The sequence below is a fragment of the Hyperolius riggenbachi genome, chromosome 2 (genome assembly GCF_040937935.1).
Source record: "Hyperolius riggenbachi isolate aHypRig1 chromosome 2, aHypRig1.pri, whole genome shotgun sequence".
Lineage (NCBI taxonomy): Eukaryota > Metazoa > Chordata > Amphibia > Anura > Hyperoliidae > Hyperolius > Hyperolius riggenbachi.
The window spans coordinates 477,883,675-477,908,961 of record NC_090647.1 but is presented as its reverse complement, the minus strand read 5'-3'; the positions used below and the strand labels follow the sequence as shown (position 1 = coordinate 477,908,961).

The window sequence follows — 25,287 nt, the reverse complement described above, 5'->3', positions numbered from 1 at the left end:
CCCCCCCCCCCCCCCACGATTACATTAAATCAGCGGCAGCACAGCTTTCCTTATCCATCGCAGCCCGTGGTGATCAGAGACCTCTCCTATCTCTCACTGTTCTCCTAGTGTCAGCTTCCACTGATCGCATCAATACACGGGACCAGCACTAGGGGAGCAGTGAGAGAGAGGAGACTTCTCTGATCGCCGAAGGCTCTGATGGAATAAGTGAGCCGTGCTTCAGCTGGTTTAATTTTTTTAGGGGGAGCGTAAGAGGACATGGGGAGAGCGGAGGAGACACGGGGACTCCAAGTAGTCTCCAACATCGCAGCAGTTCGTAGCGGCAGACATTCTTAAGTCGGGGACTTCCTTTATTTGGAATATAAGACACTGACTTTTTCTCCCCATTTTTGTAGAAGAAAAGTGCATCTTCTATTTCAAAAAATACCAGGGGTGAGCAGAACACCTTTTTCATGGGCTAAATAATAATAATAATAATTGCAGTATTTGTATAGCGCCTTTCTCCTGTCGGACTCAAATCGCTTGCGAGGCAGCCACTAGAGCGCACTCAGTAGCCAGTAGCAATGTTACGGTGACTTGCCCAAGAAACTCCTTACTGAATAGGTGCTGGCTTACTGAACAAGCAGAGCCAAGATTTTAACCCAGGTCTCCTGTGTCAGAGGCAGAGCCCTTAACCATTACACTATCCAGCCACATGCTGTACTTTGAACTGCACTACTGCTTGCTTGCCCTTCTCTATAAATGTAGATACTGCGTGGGTTGGTTAGGTCCAGGTAACACTCTAAGTAGGAAGAACAATCGACTCCAGACTACATTCCCTGCCAGTCCTGCATTACAGTACAAACCATGTGTCTGTGAAAATAAAAGAGAAAACCGAGAGCCCAATACGGTGTTAGTATGTTAAGATAATTTGTCTAATAGTTAAGTGAGAGAAATTATACTCACAAACATGGGTTACCATTCAGGCAACCACTATAAAGGCAGATGAGGAGATTAGGCCTGTCCTCACTCAGGGTTAAGAAGTCGCTCTCTGTAGAAAAGAACCAAGATAGGGGGTAGCACTCCCCTCCACCAGGAGTGGACACGGTGTATTTAAATGTGGAACAGAGGCGCCAGCAGGATAAAAGTTCATAAAATCTTTAAAAATGCTTGGAGGAAGTGGTGGGCTTTCCTCCCAGAAGCAGACAAGAGATCCTGTTTTCATATAAATCAATACATTTATTATACGGTACCCCAAACAATAGTGCAACGCGTTTCGCAGGTCAAGCCCGCTTCATCAGGCAAAAATTGGGAACATTGACCCCAATTTTCGCCTGATGAAGCGGGCTTGACCTGCGAAACGCGTTGCACTATTGTTTGGGGTACCGTATAATAAATGTATTGATTTATATGAAAACAGGATCTCTTGTCTGCTTCTGGGAGGAAAGCCCACCACTTCTTCAAAGCATTTTTAAAGATTTTATGAACTTTTTTATCCTGCTGGCGCTTCTGTTCCACATTTAAATACAATGTGTCTGTGAAGAGGTTTGTACTTCACAAGTAGGTGAAAGACTTCAGCGGTGCTAGCAGGAAATAACAGAGTGAAGAGCACTTAAGCCTGCATGGGTGTGCACAGTTGCCAACAAACACATCATGTATGCAGGCATCCCTCCTAATGTACCATGCCTAGAGCAATAAGAGCAGGACCACTAGTACAGCAACCCTTTACTCAGGGATCCTTTCATTAAGTGCTTTGTAGAATTGTTGTTCTTTAAATAAGAAAGTGGAACCATGACCGTAGGGCTGTGCTAATTGAAGCTCAACCACACAGACTATAGCAGACTATACGGACAGAGATGGATAGCGCTCATGTCACAGTCCTGGTCACAGTTCTTACATTGCACCATGTACAGATGAATGTAGTCAGATTTGGGTGACAAAATACAAATGAGCTTCAGTTCCAACTTTTCATAAAAAATTTCTGCTGACTTGAGAAGAGGCAATTCAGTCCCTGCTGATTAAATATCCACTTGTCAGCCAATTATTCAGCAGTTTCTGGGTTTGACTGGCTCACTTTTTTATGAAAACACCTGCTGTCAGCTTAAAGTGTACCTGAGGCGGATTAAAATAAATGTAGCTACTTACCTAAGAAGGGGGAGGCCCCTGGATCCTTCAGAGGTTTCCCACTCTCTCCTGGAGACCACTGTTGCTACACACAGAACCACCCCAGAACATGCCCAACGAGCTTTTCGGATATATGTTCTGGCGCCCGTGCTCCCTGACATGTATGAGCTCAGGCCTTGCCTGAGCATTAGGCTAAATTCGATCATATACAGAGCCCCAGAAGTAGCAGTGGAAGCGTGAAACGGACATTGGGTTGTCATACCACTTGGCATCCCACAGCTGGTGCAGGTACCCTGTCTTTTATGCTGCACATTTGTTATGCAACTTGATGTATTTGAGTAAAGTCTGAACAATGACAGTGCCGGGAGTTCTTTTGTATCTCTACCAGCAAACTTTATGCTTAGGCCAATAATCCCTGCGCATGCCTGCCAGCTAATCCATAAGAATGCATAGTAACAAAAACTAGATGAGCGCAAAGTCAACTAGGCTCATTAAGGTGGTGAGATATAAAAGAAGAAAATACTAATTGTAGCTGCAATGCTATAACACAAGAAAAACAATAAGCTGCTATAGTCTGCTAGAAGGAGAGGGTGCAAAACTTCAGTCTTACAAATTAATCTTTTAAACCAGGGGTGTCAAACTCAATCAAGCAAGGGGCCGAAAACATTGTCTAAATCATGGGCCAAATTGTTTATTAAGATTTAACATTTATTGAACAGTCTCAAATTAAGTGGCATAACTATAGCAACTTGGGTGGGAAGGGGGGGGGGGGGGTCTGCTCCTCCCCCTTCTGCGGAGTAAGTAGCTAAGTGGAGCTGTTTTATATTTACCTGCTCCAGGTCTCCTCTGATCTTCCTGACAGCCACATGCTCTATGCTGCACACCGCTGGCACCAGAGGCATGTCACGTGATTGGGAGAAGGAGGTATGGAAGCACAGAGCGTGCAGCTGCCAGGAAGAATAGAAGACACAACACATTGTTGGATCCATGGAGGGAGATCTAATGTTAATTTTTGTCGGGTGATGTCCTGTGGGTTATTGCTGCACCTGGTTCAAACCAACAAAGTTTCAATCAGAATCACTGTTGCCGGGTGTGCTCCTTGGAGCAGGAAGGCTGGGCTGTCTTTCTTTTGCTACTTACTATGATGAACATTGGAAGCTCCTGAGGGCCACGTAAAATGGCAAGGAGGGCCGCATTTGGACTGCAGGCCTTGAGTTTGACACCTGCGTCTTTAAAAGGGACTCCGAGCACCTCACATGGGTACGCCTTTAGACTCCGACCAGTACTGCAAAGTACTTAAAAAATGCATGCCTTTCTGTAGCTTGTGCTCCTCTCTTTCATTTGAAGCCTAAATCGCCGTTCTACACCAAACAGTTTTAGTTAGATTTCAATTTAAAAATTGCGGCTGGCATCTTGGCTATGTTATAACTTCCGGGTCGCCACAGTCTTCTCTGTTAGAGAAGTGCATCACTGAATGAAGCAGGAAGAGGTAGTGACACGCATGGCCATTGCAAGACGCTCCTCCAGAGGGGTCATAGCACGACTTTGTTGGAAGTCGTCTGGCTTAACCACTTTGCATCCAGACCTTGTTTCCCCCTTATGGACCAGAGCCGTTTTGACGGTTTAGCCATGACCCTAATTAATCAACAATACCTTTATCCCTACTCATGACACTTAAATGATCTATATACCGTTTTGTTTTCAAAACAAACTAGGCTTTCATTGGGGGGTATTTTGTACTAAGAAAATAGTTGTTTTCTATTAATTTTAATGGGAAAAAGAGGGAAAAAAATTAAAAATGCATGATTTCTCAGTTTTTACCGGTTCCAGCCTAAAAATAAAAAGTGCTACTGTCATAAAAACCATGCCACTAGTATTATGTTCCCCAGAATAGTTAGATGTGTCCCCTAACAATAGTGCCCCTAATTATAGCCAGATGTGCCCCCGGGATCAGCATTCCCCCATTTTAGCCAGAAATGCCTTCAGGATTAGCACCGACCCCCCCTCCATCATAGCCAAATGTGCCCCCGGTATTAGGATATCCCCCCCCCCCCCCCCAGGGTAACCAGATGTGCCTCACTATTAGATCCCCCCCCCCCGGTTAGCCAGATGTCCCCCAGTTATCTTAACGTCCCCCCCCCCTTTTAAATACCCCCCCAGGATCAATAGCCAGTTCCCCCCCATCCTCATCAGGCAGCCACCTCCGTGTGCAAATTATTAAAAAAAAAATCATCCAGCAAGCAGCCTCTCTCACCTCGCCTGGTTCCTGCGACTATCATGAAGCCCGAGCCTCCGATCCCCGCTCTGCAGTCAGCCCCACTTGCGTCATCAAGCCGGGACCTGGATATTCGACATAGCGGGGCTGAATGCAGAGCGGGGATTGGAGGATCGAGCTTCAGGATAGTCACAGCAACGAGGTAAGGTGAGTGAGGCTGCTTGATTATTTTTTTTTAATGATTTGTGCACAGAGAGGGACAGATGAAGAATCGCTGCAGTTGACTACTGCAGCGATTGTTCATGCGAAGGGGTGGACTAATTGGCTATAAGGGAACATGTTCCCGTTCACCAATTAGTAATGCAGCTGACCATGCCGGGAGGTGCGCTCTGCAGCACACCCAATTGTGCACAACAGGGCTGCAAGCTGAATCAGTATATCTACGTCATGGTGGCTTGGAGGGTGCCACAGATGACGTAGATATACTGTAGCAGTGGAAAAAGTGGTTAAAGGCATACCCATGAGAGGTGCTTGGAGTCCCTTTAACTGTAAATAATAATATAAGACTCAGTTACATGTTCCTATTGTTCTGTTTACCATTAGCAATACACATACAGTTCATTCTTATACGTGTACTTTCAGTCCACGTTTGCTTTTTGGTGCTGTAGTGGGCTCTCTACTAAGCAGGGAAATATTATACTTATATATTTCATGTGTGTGCTAACGTTTCTGCTTTTTCACAAACAGGTTGTTAATTGGCCAGATTCTGTTTCAAGACAAGAGAAAGTGGAAGAGACAGTAATCAACACAGTAGTTGTGGATCCCGCGCTTCAGTATCTGGTCGCCCTGACAGACAAAAACATCATTGCCATTTGGAAAATCTTATAATGAAAAAGCCCAGAAATATGTACAGTGCATTATTTTTATAAACTTGGTATTTTTTATAGTTTTTACAGCCCCACAATTATGTTACGTAAAAAAATGGCTGAACCAATGTTTAATGAGTTGCTTGTAACATTTTATGACAGCTCATTTAAAACAGGAGAAAAAAAAAACATTTTAAAATCATTGTTTTATACTATCTAGATTAGTCATGTAAATATGGAAATTTTTAATATTGTAAAAAGAAATGTTGCCTGCATCAGAAGAATACAGTACATGTTGTACTAGAATAATGCACATATATATTTTTTAATTAAAAGACACATTTTGAATCTGATTTTTGTTTCTTGTCATTACTGAGTGGTGTCACTGTGCTTACTGAACACATTCTGTAAACAGACGGTATTTGCAAATGTTCAGTATAAAACATACTCCCATAATGCTTCATTGTTACACCCACCGCAAATTACAGTAGAACCAAAGCAAAGTTTTTACTAAGATTTGAACAACATGGGGGAAAAACCTGTCAGATCGTGAATGCTGCTTGTGTACATCTTTCAAGATTTCACTTTTTACAGGACTATTTACAGTTTTATGGCAGCTGTGCCTGACCAGACTCATACTTGTGATGGGATGAGAACACAGCGACTATGTAGGCTGTTGTGTTGTGTGAGCTGTACAAACATGTTGCAACCTCCAATAAAGTTGTTTTTTTTTTTCTTGTTAGTGGATATAAAGGCTGTGTTAATGATGAGTGCATAAAAAGGGGAAAAAAAGCTTTGAATCTTTTGTCCCAGTTAACACACAGGTTTTTTTTTTTGTTTTTTTTTTTTTTTTTACAGATTGTTAGTAAAAAAAAAAAAAAAAAAGTTTTTCCTATATTTTACTAGACCTTACAGCTGCAGAGCGCTAGCACTGTAGCGTGCTCACCTGTCCAGCCGGTACACTCCCATCTTTCAACAGTGTTCACTCTGCAGTGAATTGGGGCCCTTGGGCATGGGACAACCTAATAATATCTGGGGGAAGTTGGACAAATAGGGTAGGTAGGGTGGCGAACAAAGGGGCCACCTAGCTGCTACCTTGCAGGGGGCTTCTTAAAGGGATTCTGAAACAAATTCCAATTAAAAAAAAGATACTCCCTTAAGGAGACAGAGGGCTTCAGGTCTTACAGAGCCTTCCCATTCCTCCTGTGCACTAATACTGCTATGTTGGGGTGGGTGCAGGGTCAGGGGGGGGGGGGGGGGGTTTCCATGTTTTTGACCAGCGCCCCGTTTTGTGTACAATCTTCCCTGGATATAACAATAGCCCCTGCGACTCCTGCAAAGGGATGCCGGCAGCTATGATGGGGACACGCTCCTCCTCTGGCAGAGTAGAGAGCCGTTTGTAATATTTACCTGCTCCGGTGCTGTGGATCTCACCAGTGCTTCCTGGTAGTGGTACACTCTATGCTGCCATCCTCCAGATCGTGAGCTTGATGCAAGTTACATGCTCAGTAGCCGGAGGATGGCGGCATAGATCATGCAGTTACTGGGAAGCACCGAGGAGACCTGCAGCGCTTGTTAATATTTTACTGCTCTCTGCGCTACTCTTCTAGGTGGGGGGACGGTGATGGGGGGGAAAGTGTGTCTGCGTGTGTTTGTCTGCTTGTGTGTATTTTTTTTTTGCTGCCCACACTTGTGGAAGAAAGGAGGGGAGGGTAAGGAATAGAAGGTGAAGTTTGGATCACTTTGCTAATTTCTCAGGGGGCTCCATACCTTTTTGTTACACCCCTGCTGTACACCTTACTTTATTATGAAACAGTAGGAAAAAAAAGCACAAAAGTTGCATGGTCCACTGATGTAAAAATGACACATGTGACAACATAAATAATCCAAGATCTTCAAGAAAACAGAATTGCTGTGATGCTACTTGTATTGAAATTGCATTAGTTTACAACATTTATGTTGAAGAGCATAGCTGCCTGTGCTGCAGAAGCACTATGTCGCCCTCATGTGGGCAAGTAAGGAATGATCATCGTTTTCAAATGATAGCTATGAGGCCAGTCAGTCAGTCCAGTGTAAATGTTGGCATGAATTCTAAACTTTGAATTGAAAACAAAACATCTTTGTTAAAAAGAAACTCCTGAATTTGTCTGTGTTGGTGTGACACTTCTCAGAGTAGGGTCATAAAAATACACTTATCTTTTATTGTCTCTGAGGGTCTACTGTGATTTATTACTTTAAGAGGCTGTACCACATTGTCTTTGGGGCCTTGGTGGTAGTTGAGGCATTGGTTGAAAAGTAGGGATCTCTACTACGATAGTGGTTTCCAAATTGGTCGTTCCTTGAAGGGTATAAATGCTGTGTTGTCAACCATTAGGCCTGGGACCAACTGGGCTTCTAAGATTTCACGAACCGCCGTTGCTTTGTGATCAGTAAAGTGCTCAAAAAGTGCTGGCAATCCACAAAATCGCAGGGGTTCATGATTTTTTTCCGCAATTCCCAGAGCAATCACGATTTGGACCTGTATCCCATCAATGGGATCGCTCCAGAAGTGCAGCTGCCTGATCGCTAAACGCACCTGCTGCAGTAGAACCACCCTCATAGGGTTCCATTGCCATAGCACATAGATGATTGCCGGCAAATGCAAACGGTCCCAAAGTGCTGCTAGTGGGTCCCGGGCCTTAAAGTGAACCAGAGACGAAGCACCCTCATGTATTTACCATATATATCAGTGGGAACATTAGAGAAAACACCTACCCTGCTCTCTGTTTCATCCTTCACTGCTCAGCCTGCTTGTTATCAGCCCTGATCAAATCCCTGACTGAGAATTCAGTCTGCCCCCTTCTGGCTCTGCTTTCCTGTTCTTTATACTGCAGCATCACAGAGCTGTGATGAGATGGGAGGAGCTGCTAATGTAAGGGTATATTGAAAAACTTTTTTTTTTTTTTTTTTTATCTATATTTTAGTCATAAGAAGTTTTTAGAAATGATGATTTCATTTTGCACACAGCTCACTAAATAATACGCTTTTCTGATGAACTGTGTTTTGCATGGAGTTTTAGTAAAACAAAAAACACAATTAGCACACTAGAGTGGCGAAAATACCAGGTATAGCATGGTTTCCTTTTAAGCTGGACTTAGAATTTTAGTGTTCTAACCTGGTGTCTTGTGCCTTCAGTTGCATGTTGTGTTCTTCTAATGCAGGGGTCAGGAACCTTTTTGGTTGAGAGAGCCATGAACGCCACATATTTTAAAATGTAATTCCGTGAGAGCCATACAATATGTTTCAAACTGGGACAATATGGCTTACGACCCTGTTGCCATGGTGATGTGTATAGAGTTGATCCGCCGCGCAGCGGAAGTGTCACACACGTCTTCAGTTTCTCTTGGCTTTCAACAATATCAGCAATTTCCCCCGAGAGCCAGACAGGAGAAATACCGACTAACAGCTTGTACAATTAGCTAGCTGACTTGGTGATTGACTTTGTAGGACGAGAATGAGATCCCCACACTTTGGTTCAATATTAGGACAATCAAAGTGTGGGGATATTGTCCTACAAAGTCACTGAACATGACAGGGTCCAGAGTGGGACAATTTGAGCAGTCGCACGTTTTGAGGGGAGCACAAGTAAGTTAGTAGTGCATGCTACAGCAGTAGCGTGCCTACTTTAAAAATTTTACTTGCACTGCTTGTGAATCAACTCCTACTGATTTGTATGTGAGCCAGATGCAGCCATCAAAAGAACCACATCTGGCTTCCGAGCCATAGGTTCCCTACCCCTGTTCTAATGCATTTGCTAGATTCTGTCCTGTGTTCTAGCTCATCTACCCTCTGGCCTATGTCTTTGAGATGTAATGTCTGTTCCCACTTATGGAACAGAGAACTCTGAAGACACATATTGCCATGTGATCAGCGCACATGTGCCCATTTCTATGGGTCTGATTAAGCATCCAACAAGAAAAAACAATACCAAGATAAGGCAAGAAAAGTAATATTAAAATTAACTTAAAAAGGAACAAGTGTTTTTTTTTCCTCCCTTGCTTTCTTGCAATATGCAGTTCAGCTTTATGTATACTGTACGGATAGAATTTATGAAATAAGTTTTGTGAATCCATCCCCAAGTGTCTTTGACAATGGACAAGTTGAGACGGCATGGCAAGATAACTGGGTCAAAGAATCTCCAAAAAAAAAGTCTCTGTAGGGTGTTCCTGGCATGCAGTTATGAAAAGTGGCCCAAAGAAGGATAACTGCTGAACTGGCAAGAAAGCTTATGGTGCCCAATAATGAGCAAAGTCTTGCCCATTTGGTTTGACCTAAGAGAAGAGCTACAGTAGCACAAATTGCTGAAAACTTAAAGAGAAACTCCAGTGAAAATAATTCATTCATGCTTCATTTTTACAATAATTATGTATAAATGAATTAGTCAGTGTTTGCTCATTGTAAAAGATTTCCTCTCCCTGATTTACATTCTGACATTCATCACATGGTGACATTTTTACTGCTGGCAGGTGATGTCAGTGGAAGTAGCTGCTGCTTGCTTTTTTTTTGGCAGTTGGAAACAGCTGTAAACAGTTATTTTCCACAATGCGACAAGGTTCACAGGCAGGAAACTGCCAGGAATCATGGTCCTCACAGTTTCCTGTGGGAGGGGTTTCACCACAATATCAGCCATACCCCCTGAACATCCGTTTGTGAAAAGGAATAGATTTCTCATGTAAAAGGGGTATCAGCTACTGATTATTGGTTACGGTTTCTCTATAATGCTAGCCATAAAAGAAAGGTGTCGGACAGTTTGCGAGTCTGGATTCTGTATGTATGGATATATAAAGAAACAAATTAAACATAATAAATATTTGTGTAACCCCTATTAATGCCCTTTCAAATTCATATTCCTCTCACTTCAGGGTTCCCTATAAACAGAAAATATCTGTTCCATTTCATTCAGCACAGATCTCAGTAATACACAACTGTGCCTCTAAACTCTTGAAAAGTGCATGATCCCACTCCAAACAGGTATATATGATTATATAGATAATATTTGCACATGATACGGTGAACATTGTGTGTTGTCTCATTTTGACACAATAGAGATTGAAGTTTGCTCAGTTATTGGCCTCAATTCACTTAGATCATGCTGGAAATAATAAGGCAAGAGAAAACTTACTTCCACACAGTGAGAGAGTTATCTTATCTCATCATTCCTTAAAGAGACACTGAAGCGAAAAAAAATATATGATATAATGAATTGGTTGTGTACTATGAATAATTACTAGAAGATTAGCAGCAAAGAAAATATTCTCATACTTTTATTTTCAGGTATATAGTGTTTTTTCTAACATTGCAATTATTCTATATGTGCAGATTACACAACACTCAGCATTCAAAATGATTCTTTCAGAGCAGTCTGAAGTAATGACCTCTCCTCTAGCAGAGAAAAAGTAAACAGTTAACTTACAGTTGAGATAATAAAAGTCAGATAACAGCCCTCTCCACGACTAAAGCTGGCCATACACTGGCCCGATTTGCCGCCGTTTCGACAGCAGATTCGATCACTGGGATCGAATCTGCTGCCAATCGTTCGCGCTACACGCTGAATTTCGATCCATTCCGTCCGATCCCGTCGATCGCGCCGTGCGGAAAATAACCGTCGAGCGCCTGCGGGTAAAGAGCGCATCGCTAGCGGCGTTCGAGTGCCCGACGACCGACGCAATAGAGCTGCAATACATTACCTGCTCCGCCGGCGCGAGTCCCGGGTCTCCGCTCTGGTCTCCGGCATGCTTCCCTTCTTCCTGTCCCGGCAGGAAGTTTAAACAGTAGAGGGCGCTCTACTGTTTAAACTTCCCCCAGACAGGAAGAAGGGAAGCATGCCAGAGACCAGACCAGAGCGGAGAAGAAGAGCGGAGACCCGGGACTCGCGCCAGCGGAGCAGGTAATGTATGCGGGATGGGGGGAAGCGGCGGCAGCACCACCACCACCACAGATTGTGATCGGTTTCAGGCTGAAATCGGTTCACAATCTGTTTGCAGTAAAGGTAGCCATACGATCCCTTTCTGATCAGATTCGATCAGATAGGGATCTGTCTGTTGGTCGAATCTGATGGCAAATCGACCAGTGTATGGCTACCTTTACTTAGTCGGAGAGCTTAATGGCTTGTTTGCATAGAGATAACAACTGGAGTTTCTCAACTCTTCCTGTACTGGAAACAATTAGACTGATGTATCTGATCTTAATGTTTTATTTCTTAGCTGTACTACACATACAAATCATATCATAATTTTTTTTTCGCTTCAGTGTCTCTTTAACCACTTCCCGACCGCCCACTACACAGGGGCGGCGGGGAAGTGGAGCCCTGCAGGACGGCCTCACCCACAGAGGCGGCGGTCCATTTAAGGGCATGGGCGGAGCGATCGCGTCATCCGTGACGCGATCCTCCGCCGGCGCCTGTCACCGTTCGCTCGCCGCAACATCCCGCCGGCTATACGGAAGCGCCGGCGGGATGTTAACCCCGCGATCGCCGCATACAAAGTGTATAATACACTTTGTAATGTTTACAAAGTGTATTATACATGCTGCCTCCTGCCCTGGTGGTCCCAGTGTCCGAGGGACCACCAGGGCAGGCTGCAGCCACCCTAGTCTGCACCCAAGCACACTGATTTCTCCCCCCCCTGCCCCAGATCGCCCACAGCACCCATCAGACCCCCCCCCTGCCCACCCCCCAGACCCCTGTTTGCACCCAATCACCCCCCTAATCACCCATCAATCACTCCCTGTCACTATCTGTCAACGCTATTTTTTTTTTATCCCCCCCCCCTGCTCCCTGCCCCCTCCTGATCACCCCCCACCCCTCAGATTCTCCCCAGACCCCCCCCCCCCCAGACCACCCCCCCCTGTTTACTGTATGCATCTATCCCCCTGATCACCTGTCAATCACCTGTCAATCACCTGTCAATCACCCGTCAATCACCCATCAATCACCCGTCAATCACCCCCTGTCACTGCCACCCATCAATCAGCCCCTAACCTGCCCCTTGCGGGCAATCTGATCACCCCCCCACACCAATAGATCGCCCACAGATCCGACATCAGATCACCTCCCAAATCCATTGTTTACATCTATTCTCTCCTCTAAACACCCACTAATTACCCATCAATCACCCATCAATCACCCCCTATCACCACTTGTCACTTTTACCTATCAGATCAGACCCTAATCTGCCCCTTGCGGGCACCCAATCACCCGCCCACACGCTCAGATTGCCCTCTGACCCCCCCTTATCAATTCACCAGTGCATTAATTACATCTGTTCTTCCCTGTAATAACCCACTGATCACCTGTCAATCACCTGCCAATCACCTATCACCCATCAATCACCCCCTGTCACCCCCTGTCACTGCCACCCATCAATCAGCCCCTAACCTGCCCCTTGCGGGCAATCTGATCACCCACCCACACCATTAGATCGCCCGCAAACCCGCCGTCAGATTACCTCCCAAATGTATCGTTTACATCTGTTATCTTCTCTAAACACCCACTAATTACCCATCAATCACCCCCTATCACCACCTGTCACTGTTACCTATCAGATCAGACCCTAATCTGCCCCTTGCGGGCACCCAATCACCCGCCCACACGCTCAGATTGCCCTCAGACCCCCCCCCCCCCCTTATCAATTCGCCAGTGCATTAATTACATCTGTCCTTCCCTGTAATAACCCACTGATCACCTGTCAATCACCTGCCAATCACCTATCACCCATCAATCACCCCCTGTCACTGCCACCCAACAATCAGCCCCTAACCTGCCCCTTGCGGGCAATCTGATCACCCACCCACACCAATAGATCGCCCGCAGATCCGACATCAGATCACCACCCAAGCGCAGTGTTTCCATCTATTCTCTCCTCTAAACACCCACTAATTACCCATCAATCACTCCCTATCACCACCTGTCACTGTTACCTATCAGATCAGACCCTAATCTGCCCCTTGCGGGCACCCAATCGCCCGCCTACACGCTCAGATTGCCCTCAGACCCCCCCTTATCAATTCGCCAGTGCAATATTTACATCTGTTCTCCCCTGTAATAACCCACTGATTACCTGTCAATCACCTATCAATCACCCATCAATCACCCCCTGTCACTGCCACCCATCAATCACCCCCTGTCACTGCCACCCATCAATCACCCCCTGTCACTGCCACCCATCAATCAGCCCCTAACCTGCCCCTTGCGGGCAAACTGATCACCCACCCACACCAATAGATCGCCCGCAGATCCGACATCAGATCACCACCCAAGCGCAGTGTTTCCATCTATTCTCTACCCTAAACACCCACTAATTACCCATCAATCACCCCCTGTCACTGCTACCTATCAGATTAGACCCCTATCTGCCCCTAGGGCACTCAATCACCCGCCCACACCCTCAGAATGCCCTCAGACCCCAGCCCTGATCACCTCGCCAGTGCATTGCTTGCATCCATTCCCCCCTCTAATCACACCTTGAGACACCCATCAATCACCTCCTGTCACCCCCTAGCACACCTACCCATCAGATCAGGCCCCAATTTGCCCCGTGTGGGCTCCTGATCACTCGGCCAAACCCTCAGACCCCCTTCCGATCACCTCCCCAGTGCATGGATTGCATCTATTTTCCCCTCTAACCACCCCCTGAGACACCCATCAATCACCTCCTGTCACCCCCCTAGCACTCCTATCCATCAGATCAGGCCTAATACAACCTGTCATCTAAAAGGCCACCCTGCTTATGACCGGTTCCACAAAATTCGCCCCCTCATAGACCACCTGTCATCAAAATTTGCAGATGCTTATACCCCTGAACAGTCATTTTGAGACATTTGGTTTCCAGACTACTCACGGTTTTGGGCCTGTAAAATGCCAGGGCGGTATAGGAACCCCACAAGTGACCCCATTTTAGAAAAAAAAGACACCCCAAGGTATTATGTTAGGTGTATGACGAGTTCATAGAAGATTTAATTTTTTGTCAAAAGTTAGCGGAAATTAATTTTTATTGGTTTTTTTTCACAAAGTGTCATTTTTCACTAACTTGTGACAAAAAATAAAATCTTCTATGAACTCGCCATACACCTAACGGAATACCTTGGGGTGTCTTCTTTCTAAAATGGGGTCACTTGTGGGGTTCCTATACTGCCCTGGCATTTTAGGGGCCCTAAACCGCGAGGAGTAGTCTAGAAAACAAATGCTTCAAAATGACCTGTGAATAGGACGTTGGGCCCCTTAGCGCACCTAGGCTGCAAAAAAGTGTCACACATGTGGTACCGCCGTACTCAGGAAAAGTAGTATAATGTGTTTTGGGGTGTATTTTTACACATACCCATGCTGGGTGGGAGAAATTTCTATGTAAATGGACAATTGTGTGTAAAAAAATCAAACAATTGTCATTTACAGAGATATTTCTCCCACTTAGCATGGGTATGTGTAAAAATACACCCCAAAACGCATTATACTACTTCTCCTGAGTACAGCGGTACCACATGTGTGGCACTTTTTTACACCCTAAGTACGCTAAGGGGCCCAAAGTCCAATGAGTACCTTTAGGATTTCACAGGTCATTTTGCGACATTTGGTTTCAAGACTACTCCTCACGGTTTAGGGCCCCTAAAATGCCAGGGCAGTATAGGAACCCCACAAATGACCCCATTCTAGAAAGAAGACACCCAAAGGTATTCCGTACGGAGTATGGTGAGTTCATAGAAGATTTTATTTTTTGTCACAAGTTAGCGGAAAATGACACTTTGTGAAAAAAAACTATTAAAATCAATTTCCGCTAACTTGTGACAAAAAAATAAAAACTTCTATGAACTCACCATACTCCTAACGGAATACCTTGGGGTGTCTTCTTTCTAAAATGGGGTCATTAGTGGGGTTCCTATACTGCCCTGGCATTTTAGGGGCCCTAAACCGTGAGGAGTAGTCTTGAAACAAAAATGACCTGTGAAATCCTAAAGGTACTCATTGGACTTTGGGCCCCTTAGTGCAGTTAGGGTGCAAAAAAGTGCCACACATGTGGTATCGCCGTACTCGGGAGAAGTAGTACAATGTGTTTTGGGGTGTATTTTTACACATACCCATGCTGGGTGGGAGAAATACCTCTGTAAATGACAATCTTTTGATTTTTTTTACACACAATTGTCCATTTACAGAGGTATTTCTCCCACCCAGCATGGGTATGTGTAAAAATACACCCCAAAACACATTGTACTACTTCTCCCGAGTATGGCGATACCACATGTGTGGCACTTTTTTGCACCCTAACTGCGCTAAAGGGCCCAAAGTCCAATGAGTACCTTTAGGATTTCACAGGTCATTTTGCGACATTTGGTTTCAAGACTACTCCTCACGGTTTAGGGCCCCTAAAATGCCAGGGCAGTATAGGAACCCCACAAATGACCCCATTTTAGAAAGAAGACACCCCAAGGTATTCCGTTAGGAGTATGGTGAGTTCATAGAAGATTTTATTTTTTGTCAAAAGTTAGCGGAAATTGATTTTAATTGTGTTTTTTCACAAAGTGTCATTTTCCGCTAACTTGTGACAAAAAATAAAATCTTCTATGAACTCGCCATACTACTAACGGAATACCTTGGGGTGTCTTCTTTCTAAAATGGGGTCATTTGTGGGGTTCCTATACTGCCCTGGCATTTTAGGGGCCCTAAACCGTGAGGAGTAGTCTTGAAACGAAATTTCTCAAAATGACCTGTGAAATCCTAAAGGTACTCATTGGACTTTGGGCCCTTTAGCGCAGTTAGGGTGCAAAAAAGTGCCACACATGTGGTATCGCCGTACTCAGGAGAAGTAGTATAATGTGTTTTGTGGTGTATTTTTACACATACCCATGCTGAGTGGGAGAAATATCTCTGTAAATGGACAATTGTGTGTAAAAAAAATTAACAAATTGTCATTTACAGAGATATTTCTCCCACCCAGCATGGGTATGTGTAAAAATACACCCCAAAACACATTATACTACTTCTCCTGAGTACGGCAATACCACATGTGTGGCACTTTTTTGCAGCCTAACTGCGCTAAGGGGTCCAAAGTCCAATGAGCACCTTTAGGCTTTACAGGGGTGCTTACAATTTAGCACCCCCCAAAATGTCAGGACAGTAAACACACCCCACAAATGATCCCATTTTGGAAAGTAGACCCTTCAAGGTATTCAGAGAGGGGCATGGTGAGTCCGTGGCAGATTTCATTTTTTTTTGTCGCAAGTTAGAAGAAATGGAAACTTTTTTTTTTTTTTTTTTTCCTCACAAAGTGTCATTTTCCGCTTACTTGTGACAAAAAATAATATCTTCTATGAACTCACTATGCCTCTCAGTGAATACTTTGGGATGTCTTCTTTCCAAAATGGGGTCATTTGGGGGGTATTTATACTATCCTGGAATTCTAGCCCCTCATGAAACATGACAGGGGGTCAGAAAAGTCAGAGATGCTTGAAAATGGGAAAATTCACTTTTGGCACCATAGTTTGTAAACGCTATAACTTTTACCCAAACCAATAAATATACACTGAATGGTTTTTTTTTTATCAAAAACATGTTTGTCCACATTTTTCGCGCTGCATGTATACAGAAATTTTACTTTATTTGAAAACTGTCAGCACAGAAAGTTAAAAAAATCATTTTTTTGCCAAAATTCATGTCTTTTTTGATGAATATAATAAAAAGTAAAAATCGCAGGAGCAATCAAATAGCATCAAAAGAAAGCTTTATTAGTGACAAGAAAAGGAGCCAAAATTCATTTAGGTGGTAGGTTGTATGAGCGAGCAATAAACCGTGAAAGCTGCAGTGGTCTGAATGGAAAAAAAGTGGCCGGTCCTTAAGGGGGGTAAAGCCCTAGGTCCTCAAGTGGTTAAGTTACCTCCTCTGTAGTTAAGTTACCTCCTAAGTTACCGCCTCTGTAGTTAAGTTATCTCCTCTGTAGTTATTTTCACATGCAGTTAATTAACAGCCTGTCTAACTTTAGAATTCTGGAGTTCTTTTAAGGATTGAAGCATTAACTTAAAGACACAAGAGTTAACTTTAGGTTTGCCTGAGGTAAAATGTTTCCTGAATACTACATGCCTCATCACCATGGTGATAACTATAGAAATGTTATTAAAGACAGGAGATAAGGTTAGTGAATTGAGGCCATTGTCTGATTGGAATAGGGTAATTGGAGAGGAGAAACTAAAATAAGAGCTATCTCTACATTAGAGACCAGGGCCCATATGCAATTCACTTTTTCACCTGAGTTTTCTCCTAGGAGATAATTTTTCATCTTCAATTTAAAATAATTTTCCAGCACTTTTCAACTAAAAAAAAAAGTACCACAAAGTAGGTGAAAAAAGTACTATCAAAATTAGTTTGAGTATTTTCTTGCTTGTTGATGTTTTAAAAGGCATTTTATTGACAAGTTTAAAAATATCTCCTAGGAGAAAACCCTGGCTCATATGCAATTGAATTTTTCACCTGACTTTTCTCCTAGGTGATATTTTGAAACTTGTCAATAAATTGATTTTTAAACCATTAGCAAGCAAATAAATGCTCAAAATAATTTTTATAGTACTTTTTACCTACTTGTTGATACTTTTTCCATTGCAAAGTGCTAAAATGTTATTTTACATGGAAGATTTAAATTTGAATTTTTTTTCTCCTAGGAGAAAACGCAGGTGAAAAAGTGAATTGCATATGGGCCCAGGGCCCTTATGCAATTCACTTTTTCTCCTGAGTTTTCTCCTAGGAGATACTTTTTTTATCTTCCATTTAACATAACTTCCTATCATTTTGCAATTGAAAAAGTACCAAAAAGTAGGTGGACAATTACTATCACAAGTCTTTTGAATATTTTCTTGCTTGTTGGTGGTTTAAAAAAACATTTTATTGACAAGTTTAAAAATATCACCTAGGAGAAAACACAGGAGAAAATGTTAATTGCATATGGGCCCCAGTGGCTATATGCAATTCACTTCTTCACCTGGGTGATATTTTTAAACTTGTCAATAAAATGCCTTTTAAGCCACCAGAAAGCAAGAAAATACTTATACTAATCATTTTGATAGTACCTTTTCAACTACTTTTTGGTACTTTTTTAGTTGAAAAGTGCTGAAAGTTATTTTAAATAGAAGATGAAAAATTATCTCCTAGGAGAAAACTTAGGTGAAAAAGTGAATTGCATATGGGCCCAGGTGGGTATTTGAACTGAATACTCTGGCACCATGTGTTAATATAGAAAGTTATTTTTTTTTCCTTATTTATGATTTTTATCTATACATTAGATAACTGTAGTTATTTATTACACCACTAGATGCTGCTGTGATACTATATTCAGTATGTTGTGAATTAGATAACAGGACTTGAGAAAAGAGAGCCCAGTAATTATATGTTCATTCATCCTCTGCTGCTCCTCTCTGTCAAGCTCTTCATTGGCTACCAATTAACCATAGGATTCAATTCACTCTTAAAAGGGACTCCGAGCTCTAAAAAGAAAATAAATTGGTACTCACCTGGGGCTTTCTGCAGCCCATCGTACGTCGGGAGGTCCCCCGGCGCGGTCCTGGCTCCTCTCCCCGTCCCTCCGCCGCATACCGCACCGCCAACACCCGGGCCAGGTGTCGGACTCCCCCTTCCTGAACGGAGGCGCTGCACGTCATCACGCCGGCCGCCGTGATGACGTGCAGTGGCCGGCATAATGACAAAGAGCGTCCCCGTTCAGGAAGTGGGAGCCTGACACCCGGCGTGGATGTCACTGGTGCGGTATGTGGCGGAGGGACCCGGGAGAGGAGCCAGGACCACGCTGGGGGACCTCCCGACCTACGGTGGGCTGCAGAAAGCCCCAGGTAAATACCAATTTTGTTTCTTTTTAGAGGTCAGAGTCCCTTTAACCCTAACCTACAATGAAATACATGATAAATCCTTAATCTATATCTGTAATTCACATTTCCAATTTATAGCCACCGTGTTCTTAAAGGGAACCAAAACAGAGGGATATGGATGTTTCCTTTAAAACAATACCAGTTGCCTGTCAGTCCTTCTGATTTTTTGGGGCGAAACTCCCGCCCCCCCCCCCCCCCCCCTGGCCAGTCCTCCCCTGCAAGTACCCCAACATGCTTTGCAAACTGAATATAATGGATGTAATAATGCAGTAAATGATTGTAAGTTATTTTAATAAAATATTGATACAAAGAAGTGTGTTACAACAGCTAAATGCAAAGCACCAGAAATGCAATACATAACAAAACACCATCATTCTGGCATATTCCATTTCATCTGCACCCCATTCCTAACACACTACATGTCCCCCACCTGTTGTATCCTTTATTTCCTCAACTCTTAGGGCTGGTGCACACCAGAGCGGTTCTGGACCGTTTTTTAAAACGCGTGCAGGGGGAAAACCGCTTGGCTAATGAAAGTGAATGGGACGGTGCACACCAGAGTGGTTCGTTTTTGCCACAAATGCAAACTCGGGGGCTGCAGAATTTTTTAGATTTCTGAGGCGTTTCTGCCTCAATGTTAACCACTTGAGGACCCACCCTTTACCCCCCCTTAAGGACCAGCGCTGTTTGTTGGGATCTGTGCTGGGTGGGCTCTGCAGCCCCCAGCACAGATCAGGGTGCACGCAGAGCGATCAGATCGCCCCCCTTTTTTCCCCCCTATGGGGATGATGTGCAGGGGGGGTCTGATCGCTCCTGCCTGCAGGCATGTTGCGGGGGGGGGGCACCTCAAAGCCCCCCTCCCTCTCCTACCTGTCATGCCCAGTGATCCGGGCTGCACAGGACGCTATCCGTCCTGTGCAGCCAGTGACAGGACGTCCCCTGTCACATGGCGGCGATCCCCGGCCGCTGATTGGCCGGGGATCGCCGATCTGCCTTTCGGCGCTGCTGCGCAGCAGCGCCGTACAATGTAAACAGAGCGGATTATTTCCGCTTGTGTTTACATTTAGCCTGCGAGCCGCCATCGGCGGCCCGCAGGCTATTCACGGAGCCCCCCGCCGTGAATTGACAGGAAGCAGCCGCTCGCGCGAGCGGCTGCTTCCTGATTAATCAGCCTGCAGCTGGCGACGCAGTACTGCGTCGCTGGTCCTGCAGCTGCCACTTTGCCGACGCACGGTATAAGCGTGCGGTCGGCAAGTGGTTAAAGGAGCACTTAAGCCAGGAATAAAAAAATCAGTTTTACTGGCCTGGGGCTTCTACCAGCTCCCTGCAGCCGTCCCGTGCCCTCCAGTCCCCCGTCGACAGCTAGTTTCGTTTTCACTGACAGGGAGTTGGTGGGCTTTCTGCGCCTGCACAAGCCTGGCCACGCATATCCTTCTTCATGTTCCCGTCCTCAATAGCGTCCTGCACAGGCAGAGGATGCTATTGCGGACAGGAACGCAAAGAAAAATATGCATGGCCAGGCCTGTCGGCAAAGACGAAACTAGCTGGTGGCAGGGGACCGGAGGCTCTGTGAGCGACTGCGAGGGCACTGGACGGCTGCAGGGGGCTAGTAGAAGCCCCAGGAAAGTAAAACTGTTTTTTATTCCTGCCTTGAGTGTCCCTTTAAAGTATAGGAAAGTGGAAAACCGCTCTGAAAAACGTTAGACCAGAGCAGTTTTCCCGGCGTTTTTGTTACAGAAGCTGTTCAGTAAGAGCTTTTACTGTAACAATATTTGAAATCTGCTACACAAAAACGCTCCAAAAAACTCTAGGCATGTTTAGAAAACCTCTCTAAACATGCCTAGAATCGCTCTGAAATCTGCTTCAAAATAATAAAACAAAGGTCCAAAGTTACACAGTTGTCAGTGTCACATGTCCATGGTATGTAAACTCGTCGCAGAGCACTTGTTTTTATACATTTGTATATTGTGTATTTGTTTCATGGTCAGCTCTGTTTATGCTTACTATTCATGGGTATTAAAGAGGCACTACAGCAAAAAACTGTAAAATGTAAAATATGTGCAAACATATACACATAAGCAGTACATTTTTTCCAGAGTAAAATGAGCCATACATTACTTTTCTCCTATGTTGCTGTCACTTACAGTAGGTAGTAGAAATCTGACAGAAGTGACAGGTTTTGGACTAGTCCATCTCTTTATAGGGGATTCTCAGGGATATATTTATTTTCAAAAGCACCTAATGAATGGCAGTTGCTCTGTCCAACTGCCAAAAAACTGTGTAGGGAGCAGGGAAGCTGGCCAGCATCATTATTTAAATCCTTTTTAGGGAATATCTTTATAAAGAATAAAAGCCCTGCTGAGAATCCCCTATGAAGAGATAGACTAGTCCAAAACCTGTCACTTTTGTCAGATTTCTACTGCCTACTGTAAGTGACAGCAACACAGGAGAAAAGTAATTTATGGCTCATTTTACTCTGGAAAAAAATGTACTTCTTATTTGTATATGTTTGCACATATTTTAAATTTTAGTTTTTCGCTGTAGTGCCCATTTAATGCTTGCAAATTGGATGCACACTGCTGGTGCTATTATCACTCACTATCCAGACATGAATGAAAATCAATAGCTTTTTCAGTCCAGAAACATGACCACCACAAACTGGTAGCAATAAAGATAAAAATCCTTCATTAACCATTTTCTAAACACATCAGACACTACAGTATCTTACCTCACAATGAATTTTGGTGGGTTTGACCTGAGCCTATTGTTACACAGGCTTCATGCATATTGCTTCATTTCAATCCAAGTTTTCAGGTATCTATTTAGCTTCCTGGATGAGCCTTTGTATTACGGAGTAGTATGTCCTGTATTATGGAGCATATGAAAAGCCATTTCAGGGACAGCTTTCTCATAGTTGTACCATTTTTAATATGCTGGGAGTGGGATGGCTTTGGGTTTGTGTGTATTTTAATGGCCTTTTTGCTAAAAATTTCTTTAGTAGTGCTCCATGCTTCCAAGTTCAGACTTTATGATATATACATAACCCTGAAGTATACCAATGCAATAAAATAGAGCATATGATCAGGCCTATTTCTGACCTTTAAGCACCCTAGGCAAAACACAACACCATCACCCTGTTGCTATAAGACACCAAACAATTTCAACTTGATGTGTGTTCCACTTCCAACATATACCAAGCTAAATACTGGAGTCCAGAGGTGTTGAGACAGATAAGTCAAACCTCCTAAAAGACACAATTTTATCATTCAAAAAAAAAGTATTTTATCATTCAAAAAAAGTACTAATGTTTATAGTCACTTAGCCACATTTTCACCTGAAATTACACATATTTCGATAGATCTGTAAATCCGTCCTGAAAGAGAGACCAATGAAGAAGGGACAGGGGGTCTTTTTCCCAAAGAGGTACTTTTCCCCTGAAAAGGGGAGCAATGGTGAATTGACTACTGGTATGCTAATTGTATAGTTGCTACCGGTAGATAATAAAGTAATTTCTATAAAGTTTTTGCTTAGACCACAGTTCTATACCATGACTTCTATCATATTCATCAGCCATGTGCGATAGAGCCTTCCCCAGCGAGTGGTGCCCTGGGCAAGGATTGTTGTCTTTAAAATACTGAAGGAGGACATTTGAGAAAAAGGCATAGAGCACATTTGCCATATACTGTAAAATCATTCAGATCCTTATTAAGGAATTCCACTGAAGGAAAGAAAACATACAAATCTTCAGTACATTAACAAAACGTATAGACATTTTATTATAGATGTATATTTGGCAGTTTTTCAAATTATGCAACAATTATACTACAGCACAAATAATCATGTATACAGTTGGTCTACAAGTTTAAATGATTTCCTAAAAATAAACAAAAACGTATAGGTACAGCTGAGTTCCTCCCAGTGATACAGAGTTTGTACGGAAATCCATGGTCTGCCTATCAGAGGGTTCTGAAGAATCGAACGATTTTGCACCAGAAAAATGAATACTGAGCAGATTTCACATATAATTTAGGTCTTTTCTCTCCTTCACTCCAGTATGACGATTCAAGTTATTTTAGTGCAGGTGTAGAAAGAAATCCGGTACTGAACATGATGCTGTTTAACAGTTTATTTTTGTAGAAGAAGCTTTCCAGAGACATTCTCTCTTCTGCAAGTATAGCACGGATGGATCACAAATATTCCCCTGGATGATACAAACTTCAATACCTATGACTATTAGAGAATGTCAGTTTAGTGCACCTGATTGACCCAGTTGCATGTTGCATACACTGTGCATTAGGGATGGTCAATGACTGGATAGTGTACTGGTTAACGGCACCGCCTTTGGCATGGGAGACAAGGGTTCGATTCCTGGCTAGGGTCAGTACAGAAGACTCCCTAACACTGCAGGGTGGCCCCTTGAGCTCTTAGTGGCTGCAGCTCTTGAGTCCAGCAGGAGAAAAGCGCTATATAAATGTTCTCACTGGAATGAGATGTAAATAATTCAGAGTTGATGCAGGATTATGCCTATTCTGTATGCAAGTATATGCGGCTTGAAAATGGACCAATCAATTTGAACCTTGGTGGGGCTTGATTGGTCCATTTACAAGCTGCATACAAAAAAATTGCATACTCCTGCATCAACTTGGAATTATTTTCATCTCACTGACCAGTCCTAATGTGCATAAAATGATTTGCATCTTGTTGGCCATCTCTACAGGCTATGGCTCCAGACCAGGCTTGTGACCAAGTGTCACACAGACAGCAGTGACGGTGGCCCATTCATTCCTGGCACTATCCTGCCTTCCTTGGAATACTGCTGCAGTTATGTACAATACACCACAGACTTACTGCTAGCGCCCTGTATGAGTCTTCACAAGAGGGGGATAGGAGTGCCTGAAACTGAATTCAAAACTCATGATTAGAGGGTTAACAATTCATGATTTAGGGTCTGTTTCCCCTACACGCAGATTGGATGCAGAATGGATGCAGAAAAACTGACTCCAATGAATGCATATGGGAAAATCTGCATCAGAAAAATCGCGTTTAGTAGAAACAGGCCCATAGGCATTCATTGGAGTCAGTTTTTCTGCATCCAATCTGTGTGTAGCGGAAACAGGCCCTAAGGGTTAACAATTGTAACTGAATTTCACCTGTGCTGCTGCAAAGTCGCAGCACGAATCGCTTAGCCATGTCATGCACGGCTATAAGGTGTTGGGGGCGTGCTGCAGCATGCCACCCAGAATCGCACCGCAGTGCAATTCAGACGGCAAGCCATAGAAGAAATAAGCAGCATTTCCCTGTGCAGCTCGCATGTGGGGAAACGCTGCAGATTCGAGGTGTATGCGGCACAAGTGGAAACTGCTGTTTCTACTAACAATCCAGGCTGTTTTGCACCTGAAGTGGGAGGCAGCCAAAACGCATTGTGAGGTCATTCCAATTTTAGAGGGGAAGTTTGAATCCTAGCACTGCTCATTTTAATTTATTGCCTCCAAGCAGAAGTTTTATGTATTTTGCAAATCATTTTTCACTCATCAATAAAGCACTTTTGATACACCGGTGTCTGCTAGGCCATGTCAACTAAGACCAACTGGTGACAAAAGGTTAGTTGGACATTACCCTGTTTCTCCCAGTCCTTTAACACCAAGTTTGAGTTCTAGTGTGGAGGCGAGGGGAGCTGCGCAGACAAGCGATTTAGATGGTTCCGACGGCTGCAGTTACCAACAGCACCCCCAGGGATCCCAATCCTGTCACTGAATGCTAACAGACCATGACTGACTGCTTCTAGTAATTCCATGTTATCAGGGCAAGTTAAGTTTTTAATAAATTATCTTTTTTTTTTGTTATACATCTGGACTTTTATTAACTGAGGGATGACTTCTATGTGAGGTGTGCCGAAAACCGTATTATATATATATATGAGATGTAGACAGTTTTACTAATGACAACAGAACAATTTAGCCTTTCTTGCAAACAGCCTATAGGGAACCTGCATGTGATGCTTACATCAGTGGATGAAAGAGCACAGAAGTGTAGAAATCGGGACAAAAGTGTTCAAACGGATATAGTCCAGATTATTGTCAGAGCGTGGAATAAGCAGGAAATGTTTCCTAATATGTGCCACTGCAAACATCTATAAACAGCAGAAGAGCAGATGATGGGAAAAGCAGGGTGCTTGTTTAACGATCTCCACCTAAAATTAAATAATTGTTC

At 43.7% G+C, this 25,287-nt stretch overlaps 1 protein-coding gene across 2 annotated transcripts in view; it reads left to right on the top strand.

Annotated features, from left to right (window-relative positions):
* LRWD1 (leucine rich repeats and WD repeat domain containing 1) overlaps positions 1-5,484 on the top strand; it is a 62,126-nt gene extending 56,642 nt beyond the window's left edge. For both annotated transcript variants that reach the window (XM_068270264.1, XM_068270265.1), the window contains one exon: positions 5,066-5,484. In XM_068270264.1, the coding sequence (XP_068126365.1) occupies positions 5,066-5,206 (141 nt within the window). In that variant the 3' untranslated portion in view covers positions 5,207-5,484. The remainder of the gene's footprint in view (positions 1-5,065) is intronic.
* The last annotated feature ends 19,803 nt before the right edge of the window (positions 5,485-25,287 follow it).